Genomic DNA, 10,815 nt, shown 5'->3' with positions numbered 1-10,815 from the left:
TAGTGTGGTCTTGTTTGTAAGCATTTGGGTAAATGCCCAAAAGTGGGATTGCTGGGTCATAGGGGAGTTCTATGTGAAGTCTTTTGAGGAACCTCCTTGTGTTAAGAATTTTAAGAATTGTTTTTATCGAAAAACTTTTAAATGTAAGGAATAACAACCTTCTACATTCACTCAGTGTGATATCACTGAGTGTTCTTAGACACTAGAACTAGAAGGCCTGCCCCAAGTTAAAAAAAAAAAAAACCACAAAAAACAACCCGTAACTTCAACTTTTTCAATATTTTAACAGAGAGGTTACAGTGTTTTTATGTAATCAGAGATGTTTAGGATTGAATGTACCCCATCAACAATCTGCATATTACAGGTAGGAAGGGGAGAACTTTGTACGTCGTGTAAAATTTCAGGAAATAAATGTTCGTTCTGACTTGCAGCACCCAGGGGCAGAGCAGATCAGCTTGCTATGCTTCTCTTGAGGAACCACATAAGTGATCATTAAAGTGGGACTGGAGCAGGAACTGAGCAGTCTTTGTGACATTTTGTAAGATAAGAAATTAATTATACAACATTGCCATTGTAGACATTTATCACAAAGCGATGCATTCCTTTAGTTTACGAGTTCTTTGTTACTGTTAAAAGACCATATATATGTGAAGTGATTGTAAATGATGTCTTCTTCTTCTGAGAAAGCTGTGTTCTATTCCAGGCAGTTAAAAGAAATAGAAGACAAGATTTTAGAAGTTCTTTCATCTTCAGAAGGCAACATATTAGAAGATGAAACTGCTCTTAAGATATTATCATCCTCTAAGGCCTTGGCTAATGAGATTTCTCAAAAGCAAGAAGTGGCCGAAGAAACAGAAAAAAAGATCGATTCCACCCGCATGGGTTACCGCCCTATTGCCATCCATTCCTCTATCCTGTTTTTCTCTATCGCTGATTTAGCCAACATCGAGCCTATGTACCAGTATTCACTAGTCTGGTTTATTAACCTTTTTATCCTATCCATTGAAAATTCAGAGAAATCAGAAGTGTTACAAAATAGGTAGGTAAAAGAAATATTAATCAGAACTAAATAAGTTATGAATATTAATAATTTGTGACTTTCATTGTTTCCGAATGTGAACATTACCACAGCTTACTCTTTTATCTTTGTTTATTTTAAATAAATTTGTAAATAAATTGTAAGTAAATTTGACAGAAACTGAACAGAGGTAACCAAAGTTAGTCTGTCAAAAAATTGTCTACAGAGAAAAAGGATTGTAATATATCTCCAGAATAAGGGAAAATCCTGTCCTTATTTATCATTGCAAAATACATTGATTGTTGGAGATGTAGAAAGAGCAGTTATTAATCTCAGAAAATATTTCTCTTACTCTTTGAGCTTGTCTTTCAAAACCAGCAGTTACACATCTTGATACAAACATGTATAAAATTGGCCAGATACTAGGCTGATAAAACTCAAATCTTACTGTGATTATTTTTTGTAACTAAGCTTCTTTTATTTTATTATTATCTACATAAAATGCTTTATTTTACTCTTAGCTATTACAATAAGTAAAGGATTTAAAAAATTAATAGTAACTATATGAGAGAATAAGATTGAAATTTTACTAAGATTTTGTCTAGCCTATTGTTTTAGTAGAGTCTAAGATTATTACTGATAATAATTGGAACTAGCACTTTATATATTTTCCAATTATCCTGAACCTAAATACTTTGTTTGCTTTATTCTTCATATCTAGGTAAGAATAACTTTTAGAAATCTGAAATGCCAATCTCACTGAAAACTGAATTCCTTTTATTTGTCATGGCAGAAATCTGAAAGTTTGAGTATTCTTAAAGTGAATTTGTTAGTATCATTCATTATTGCAAACTAAAATATTAGACTAATAAAATAGACAGCTAACACTTTGTGTGTGGCAAAAAAAAAAAAGAAAAGAAAAAAATTGAGATAGCTATGAGAAACAGAAAAGGAGAAAAAGGAGAGTTTCCTCCTGGGCAGGAGTGCATGATGACAGAGCATATATTTCATTTGTACATGATGATTTTGAAAGGGGTTTATATTATTTCTCTATTTCTTCCTGAAAATCTTCAGTTAGCAAAATGTGAGATATTTTACATGATCTTTGTTTATGTTTCCTGGCTTCCTGCATTCTATTTTACTTAACTAAACATGCATATTTGGCTTTCACTCTAGAGTCCAAGTTCCCTAGATTTTTTTTTCAAATTCTACCACTATTACAAGGCTAATCACATGAAAACTTCTTATATCAGAATTCAACTTTTCACTGAAATTCTGAATTTCAGCCTTTCTTAAACAGTAACTGCCTTAATATTACCCTCTAATTAGTTTAAAACATGGGTATCTTTTGAAGTCTGGAGAAGATGATTTCTTTGATGTACCATATTAGGGCATACTTTTACATAAGAATTAAAATTTAAGACAATTTGATGCTCCAAACATAACTCTTAGTCCTTTATTTTACTATATCTAGTTAGAAACCTTCTAAAATATGACAGTTGTTGGTTCATAAGTATCATAAAGTCCTAAGATTCAAAGAAAATCAAATACTTTTACCCAGATGTTCATTTGAATGAAGTCTAGAAAATAATTGGGCCTTACGAGTTAATTTAGAAATAATGAAAATAATATGTATGATAATAATAAATAAACTAAGGGTAACTAGAGAAAATTTAAAGCTTTTACTGAAGTTATTATCATGCTTCCAGAAATGTGAAGGAATTAGTGAATTTTCAAAAATGAGACCACCTCCACCTATGCAACTAGCCTGCAGCTCAAGACACAGCACATTATCCACAGCCCAGTGAACACTACGCAGGAAGTCACTGACTTCCCTCTCCCAAGGTTCCCCTAGTCCTGCTCTATCTAACACCAAACATAGAAAAGGCCTGACTGCTTCAGAACCTTATACAATAGGATCACTGTGTGGGTTTTTCTGTGTCTGGCATTTTGTACTCCACACTGTGCTTGTGTAATTCGCTCATATTGTTTGGTATCTTTCAGTGTTTTTTTCTTTTCATTTTGACATTACTCCATTATGTGACTATTGGTGAGGAAGTATAATTAAAATCTGAGTCCTCTCCAAACTCAGAAATCCTTTTCAGAAAGGTAGTGGAGAAAGAAAGCAGTTTCATTACTACATAAGCATGAAACTAGAACTCGAGACTGGAAAGACAGATAAAAGAGTTCTCATTTCCTTATGGTAGCCAAGTACAGAGTCACAGTGCATCCTAACTCTGCCTGTTAGTTGAGATAATTATCTGTGTTGACAAAGAAGCTTTATCTGGATGAAATACACACTTTTATACTAGCATGGCAAGAGATTCTTTTCTGTTATTGAACTAAAGTGCTATATACCTGATGTTTCAGAGCTGGGTTTTCAGGCCTGTGGGAAAGACATTCCTGGGACATAAATTGAAGACTTTTTAAGGTTTTGATGGTTTTGGGAATGTTTTAAAGAGAAAAGAACATATTGAAAAGTTGGGGTGCTCTACCATAAATGCTCTAAGAAAAAGGAAGAAAGGAAAATAATTCCTAATTTCCAACAGCAGATCTAAGCCTCTTATTTTTTTTTGTTTTTATTTGAACTAACACTTCATCCAAAGCATGCATCCATTCTACTGTTGAGGATATTTCAGCTTAGTGTTGTTATAAATTTTTTTCTGCCTTAAACATTCCTGTGATGAGTTTTCATGCAGATGAGTACACATCTCTGGTGAGTCTCTATCTAGGAATGGAAATATAATATTCTTAAATAATATTCTTCACCAGCTACAATTATTGAGAAACTTTTACCCAGTTCTATTCAATCATTTTCAATAAAAAGTTTCCAACTGAACACTACTTGCCAAGAATGAAAGAGAATGAGCTGTCATAGGGATGACATGTTTATCTGCTGTACTGGTTATTGTTTGTCACTGTGACCAAAACACCTTAGAGAGACAGCTTAAGGGAAGAAGGAGTTATTTTGACTCATGGATTCAGAGGGTTCAGTCCATGGTTGCTTGGCCTCATGCACATGAGCAGGACAGCACAGTGACAGAGACGTGTTATCATAAATTCATCTAATGTAGGACAGGAAGCAAAGAGAGAAGGAAGGAGCCAAGGACCCACCTCTAACAACTTACTTCCTCCTTCTAAAAATATCACCACCAGCTGGTGATCAGCTTTTCAGTACACTAATCTTTAGAGGTAGATGACATGTTAAATCTCAAGCACAGTATCAGCTTATCCTCGACAAACATAACCTCTGGACTTTAGCAAAATATTGGACTCAACTCTACCAAAAGCATAAAGTACATGTGACTATTAAATATTACTCTACCAAACTGAGAATCTTTCTGTTGCTCTAAAATTACATCTTGTTTACTCTTGACTCAAGTATATAAGTGAATTTCATTTTTTTGATTTTTGATAATTACTAATCACACATATAAGACAGCAAGAGTATGTTACTGCTACTTTGATAGATATTGTATGATTGCCATAAGGATTTGGTTGATCTTATTTATAAAATGCAATGCATTGGAGTTTATGAGCTGAATAAGGAAACGACTGTAGGAGAGAATCTCAGTTCAAAGCCAGTCTGTGAGACTCTTTTTTCCAATTAACCACCACAAATCTGGAAGTGGAACTGTGGCTCAAGCAGTACAGCACTAACTTGAGCAAAAAGCTCAGGGAGAGTGCTCAGGCCCTGAATTTAAGCCCCAAGATTGAGAAAAAAAATCAGTGGACAGTAAAATGCAATTCAACTGCTGTGTTTCTCCATTGCATAGCTCTCAAATTGATGTACCTAGTTAATGAAGATCCTTCATTGCTTGGGGAGTGTGGAGTAACTGACCAGAAATTTTACTAAAAGAATTTACATTCAAATGGTTTACAATGGGTTTTCTTAAGAACATTTTTCTTTCAAGGCATAACTTCTTTATTTTTCTGTTGTCTCTTAGGCTTCAGATTCTCAAAGACCACTTCACTTATTCACTCTATGTGAACATCTGCCGGTCGCTTTTTGAAAAGGACAAGCTGCTCTTTTCCTTCTGCCTCACTGTGAATCTGCTGATCCATGACAATGCGGTCAGTGAAACGCCATCACACGAACAGTGATTTATCAACATTCTCATTGCATGCGAATGCCTGCTTAAAATTGTAAATAGTGAAAACATAATATTAGTGATTGTGTAGTTAAGGCAGGGCATTTGAATAAGACTCAACTTCACAGAAGTAAACTATAAACCTAGCTCAGAATATGGTTACTGTCTCTGAAATGTACACATTTTAGGTTAAAAATAGATGTTTCTGACTCTCATACAACATGCACATGTTTGCTAGTTATGTCTACATATGTTCTCACCAACTAATAATTTAAATGGTAATATTTTAAGACCTGTGTTAAATCCCACCATTATCTTATGTAAATTTCTGCGATTTAAAAAAATCTATTCACTGAAAATGTAGGAAACACTTTCAGAAGAAACATGTTGTATAGTCACTACATATTTATGTGAGACATTTTTATTTCATATATTAATGTATAAGTTAACTTCTGAAAGATTTAAAGCTTTGTATTTCACGTAGGAGTTTCATATTAACTCATTACATTTTAAGGAAAATAACTGAAAATTGTAGCAGATTGAGGGTTTTCTATCTTTTTACTATTTTTATAGCTGATAGGACTTTAAGGAGTCATTTTGAAAAAGATATATTTAAGTGGAATATATTCAGATTTTCATGTTTTAAACTGGCCAGTTGGGAGGAAAATGAATAAAATTAGTTACTGAAAATGGAACTATTTTGGATATTGGTAATAGGTTTCTCATGATTGAATACTGGGCTATCATGGTTAAGAATTTCATGGGGACCATATTTGAAACTTGTAAAGTCAGCACTCAACTCTTAAAACAGTCATAAACTGACTAGTTTATGAGGGTTCCATTTGTGACTCTGTATGCCACCTTGCTCTCCAAAGATAAATAAAACTGAATGGCGATTTCTTCTCACCGGAGGAATTGGACTTGATAATCCTTTTACCAACCCTTGTGCATGGCTTCCTCAAAAGTCCTGGGACGAGATATGCCGGCTAGATGACTTATCTTCCTTCAAGAATATTCGCAAGGACTTCGCGCAATTAAAAGATGAGTGGAAAGTTGTATATGATAGTTTGGTATGTTTTATGTTTACTTATTCCAAAATATTTTAATGGAGAAAATAGTGTTAAATAACTCATCTTTACCTTTACATAAAAGCAAGCGTTAAATAAGTTTTAATGAACTGGTCAGATGGTAAAATACAGGTTGTAACTCATGTTATCCCCACCTTTCCAATCAGTGGCTGTATTTAAGTTTCCATCAAAACTTCTTGAAATGTATAGAAATGAAAATACCTACAGGCTCCTTAAAAATGTTATTTTGCAATTAGGCACCGGTGGCTCAAGCCTGTAATACGAGCTGCTCATGAGGCTTGAGATCTGAGGATCATGGTTGAAAGCTGACCCAGGCAGAAAACTGTGAGATTCTTATCTCCAGTTAACCACCAAAAATCTGGAAGTGAAGCTGTGGCTCAGTGATAGAGCACCAACCTTGAACAAAAAAGATCAAGGACAGGGTTGGGAAGGTGGCTCAGTGGTAGTGCGCTTGCTTTGCATGCATGAAGCCCTGGGTTTGATTCCTCAGCACCACATCAGCAAAAAGAAAAAAACAAGCCAGAAGTGGTGCTGTGGCTCAAGTGGTAGAGCGCTAGCCTTGAGCTGAAGAACTCAGGGACAGCGCCCATGCCCAGAGTTCAGGCCCCATGACCAGACCCCCCCCCAAAAAAAGATCAAGGACAGTGCCCAGGCCTTGAGTTCAAATCCTAGGGCTAGCACACACACACACACACACACACACACACACACACACACACACACACACACACAATTCTCTTTTGCATTTCTATGCCATATTTGTTCATTATCATTTTAGATGTTTTGCAATTTAAGTAAATAAATCTTTATCAAACAGGTGTGGTTTATATTTTCTGAAGGTGGGAAACAAGATAATATTTTTCCATTTGAAGAAAGGGACTAGGTGGTAGTTTAAAACAGTGACTCATAGATTGGTTGTGTCCATACATGAACTCACATCTGTACAATAGATCACTGTTGAGTTTCTCCTTATTAGTAATAAATGTGCATGCTTTATTTTTAATGGTACTGGAATTTGAACTCAGGGACTCATATGCAATCAGATATTTACCATTGAGCCATACCTCTAGTACTTTTTTTCCTCTGTGTGTGTGTGTGTGTGTGTGTGTGTGTGTGTGCGTGCACGTGTGGTAGTACAGGGCTTGAACTCTCAAGTGTACCTCTACCACATGAACCACACCTTCATGTTCAGCTTTTTGCTGGTCAGATTTTCATGTCCAGACATTCTGAGTGGCTAGGTTTAGAGCTGTGAGCCACGGGTGCCTGGCTGTACTAGTTTGTTGAGGTTTTTTTTGGTCAGTCATGAGATCTGAACTCTGGGCCTGAGCACTTGCGCCACAGCGCCACTTCCGGCTTTTTTCTTTTTGCTTATGTGGTGCTAAGGAATCAAACCCAGGGCCTCATGCATGCAAGGCAAGCGCTCTACCACTGAGCCACCTTCCCAGGCCACTGTACTGGTTATTTTTTTAAGATACAGTCTCATTTCAAGCCCTGGACCTTGATTCACCTATTTTAGGCTATAACTATACATCATAGCTGAGATGACAAGTGTGTGCCATCACACCCAGCTTCTTTTTACTGAAAATGCAATCTTGCAGACTTTGCTGCCTGGGTTAGCCTGTAACTGTGATCCACCTGACCTCAGCCTCCTACTGAGCTGGAATGACAGGCATGAACTACTGTGCCCAGTTATTGGTTGAGACAAAGTCTTGTGTATATGCCCAAGCTGGCCTTGAACTGAAGTCCTTCTCATCTAAGTCTCCCAAGTAGCTAGCGGAACATGTATGAACCACCATTGCCTGACTACTTTTTGCTAATTTTAAATTGAAATTGAATAAACTATGTTGAGACATGGAGATGTATGACTTGAGAAACCACGTAGTTTACCCTGAAGTTGCAAAGGTATCAATGTTGACAGTAACTTTGCCTCAACTTTAATAAAGTAGTAAGATCTTCCCAGGCACTCTTGATTTCACTGAGTTATTATATGTATGCTCTAAGAATGGCTTTATATGTCAAAATACCATTCCTTTTCAAACATATCTGACACTGAGCTGCATGCATTGTCATTTTAGGATCCACACCATGAGTTGTTCCCTGAAGAATGGGAAGATAAAATGGATGAGTTTCAAAGGATGCTCATCATTCGTTGCTTAAGGCCGGACAAGGTAAATGTGAGCTTTGGAAGCAGTTCCACAAGTTCTGTCCCTTCTCTCTACACAACCCATTCCATGTGGGTTATCTGTTCCCTTATGTTCATATGGGGTTATTGTGTTTGTTTTCAAATCAGGGAACATTAAATTTATTCTGCCCAATACATTGGTCCTCTACCTTGTAACTTTTCAGGGATATCACCAATCTCCTCTAGAGCTTTTCCATTTTCCTTGGATACACGTGCAAGTGTATAGACAAGGCTACTTACTAATATTTCTGGCTTTTCTCTCTTTCTATGTACACTTAAAGTAGAGAGATTTGGGCCACAGAACCTTTTTGAGCCAAGAAAATGTACACAGAAGTGTCAAGGCATAAGCACTTAACTGCTAGTGTGAGTCTCTTTAAATCACCTTCCTGACACCAAAATTGTGGTCATGTGTTGACTTCTAAGTGCTTTAAACACTCTCGATTGCTGAGCCAGCACACAGAGGGTTGGTTACCTGCACACCTTATTTCTTTTCACAGTCAAGAAAAAAGATTTCATTGTAATGTCAGCACAATGAAGAAATGCTTGTAACTAGAGCTAAACTCAGTCTGTCCTGAAACAATTAACTAATTACCATTATCTATTCCATCATACTATGCCTTTAATATAACATTATTGTAAATTTATCCATACAAATATCAAAATATAAATGTTGGCATAATATTACTATTATGTAAATATTTATATGAATATTAAAAGATTATAAATATTAAAATAGGGGAAGTACCCAGGCCCAGAGTTCAAGCTCTACAACTTACAAAAACCAAGCTATTAAATATTAATACAAATAATTATTACGATGCCATTATGTTATCTAAGAACTTCAAAACCCTTTCATCTTTGTGTTACCAGGTCCTCTAATGCTTGTGGTGATTTGATGATTGTGGAATCTGTATGTTATAAAACATACCATCTATTTTGACAATATGTTTTTAAAGGGGAGTTTTCAAAATAAAAAGGTTATCAGCGTATTAGAGAAAGAATCAGTGGTTTCAGGAGCTAATATTTGAGCTTGCAGTCCATAGATCTTATTTCTTTGCCATCTCTAAGTCAAGATATTGGATGTGTCACCACAAGGTAGTGACAACTTTTGACAGTATATTTTGTTAGATCAACTCTTGTGTATTGGCAGGTGGCGGGAAGGAGGAGAGGAGTAATATCCTCTCAAAATGCAACTTCTCTCAGTGGTAACATACCACAAATGCCAGACCTTCAAAATGTTCTAGTTGAGAAAAATATAAAAGATCCTTACTGAATTACTGGTAAGATAGGCCAATACCTTACAATTAAATAGTTGATGTTTTATTGACAAAAGAAGCATACTAAACAGATTTATACTGGGGTTTGGGATGTTTGGAGCCCATTTACCATCTAAATAGCTACTATACACAGTTCTTTCCTTCTAAATGCAAACAAAAAGTAAATTAATCAGGTTTCAATAAGGAACATGTCAAATATAAGTTAATATATTTGTCTAATCTCAGATAAATCATGGAGGAATCTGCAATAAATAGAAAATTGTAAATGGAAGTCCACAAACTTCTTTCCTGCCTTTGGGAAGATGGCTGCCTAAATTAATCTATAACTTTTGTTACTGACAGATTTCATTTTACAAACTAATGCTGGCATAATATGAAATTGCTTTGCATAAATAACTTGCACAGCTTCATTTACATCAGGAGGTAACAGTTCAGTCTTGGGAGCAAGCAAGATTTGTTTGATTCTAACATTAAAAGTGAAGCCGTGGCCAGATTCTGGTGTCTCACACCTGTAACCCTAGTTACTCAGGAGGCTGAGATCTGAGGATCATGGTTTAAAAGTAGACCAGGCTGGAAAGGCCATAAAACTCATCTCCAATTAACCACCAGAAGACTGGAAATTGGCACTGTTGCTCAAAGTGGAAGAGCACTAATCTTGAACACAAAACCTCAGGGACAGTACCCAGTCCCCGAGTTCAAGCCTCAGGACTAGCAAAAAATAGAGAGATGGGATCTAAAATAAGTATAGATGAACTAGTCTAAGGAGTACCTATTGGCCAAATCAGAAACAATTAGCACCAAAAGACATAAATGTGGTAACAAACTATAAATCATTGGGGAAAAGATCTCAGAAATTCTAAGTCAATACCAATAATACATAAATAAATGTAAAATATGAACATTTTTAATGTTTTTAAAGGATTTTTGAACTTTGTTGTAAATATATTTTTGTCTTTTTCTAGGTTATTCCAATGCTGCAAGAGTTTATAACCAACAAATTGGGGCGTGCATTTATTGAGCCACCTCCATTTGATTTATCCAAGGCATTTGGAGATAGTAACTGTTGTGCACCTCTAATTTTCATACTCTCTCCTGGAGCAGATCCCATGGCTGCCCTTCTAAAATTTTCTGATGACCAGGTATCTTACAACAGATGGAG

General features: G+C 35.8%; 1 protein-coding gene across 1 annotated transcript in view; it reads left to right on the top strand.

Annotated features, from left to right (window-relative positions):
* Window positions 1-10,815, top strand: part of Dnah7 (dynein, axonemal, heavy chain 7) — a 197,157-nt gene that overhangs the window by 154,807 nt on the left and 31,535 nt on the right. Inside the window, exons 48-52 of the mRNA XM_013013366.1 lie at window positions 704-1,039; window positions 4,966-5,092; window positions 5,985-6,179; window positions 8,273-8,365; window positions 10,619-10,795. Coding sequence (XP_012868820.1) covers window positions 704-1,039; window positions 4,966-5,092; window positions 5,985-6,179; window positions 8,273-8,365; window positions 10,619-10,795 — 928 coding nt within the window. The remainder of the gene's footprint in view (window positions 1-703; window positions 1,040-4,965; window positions 5,093-5,984; window positions 6,180-8,272; window positions 8,366-10,618; window positions 10,796-10,815) is intronic.

Source organism: Dipodomys ordii, unplaced genomic scaffold, assembly GCF_000151885.1.
Source record: "Dipodomys ordii isolate 6190 unplaced genomic scaffold, Dord_2.0 Scaffold1, whole genome shotgun sequence".
Taxonomy (NCBI): Eukaryota; Metazoa; Chordata; class Mammalia; order Rodentia; family Heteromyidae; genus Dipodomys; species Dipodomys ordii.
The sequence above is the reverse complement of the archived record's forward strand: the minus strand, read 5'-3'. Positions and strand labels throughout refer to the sequence as shown.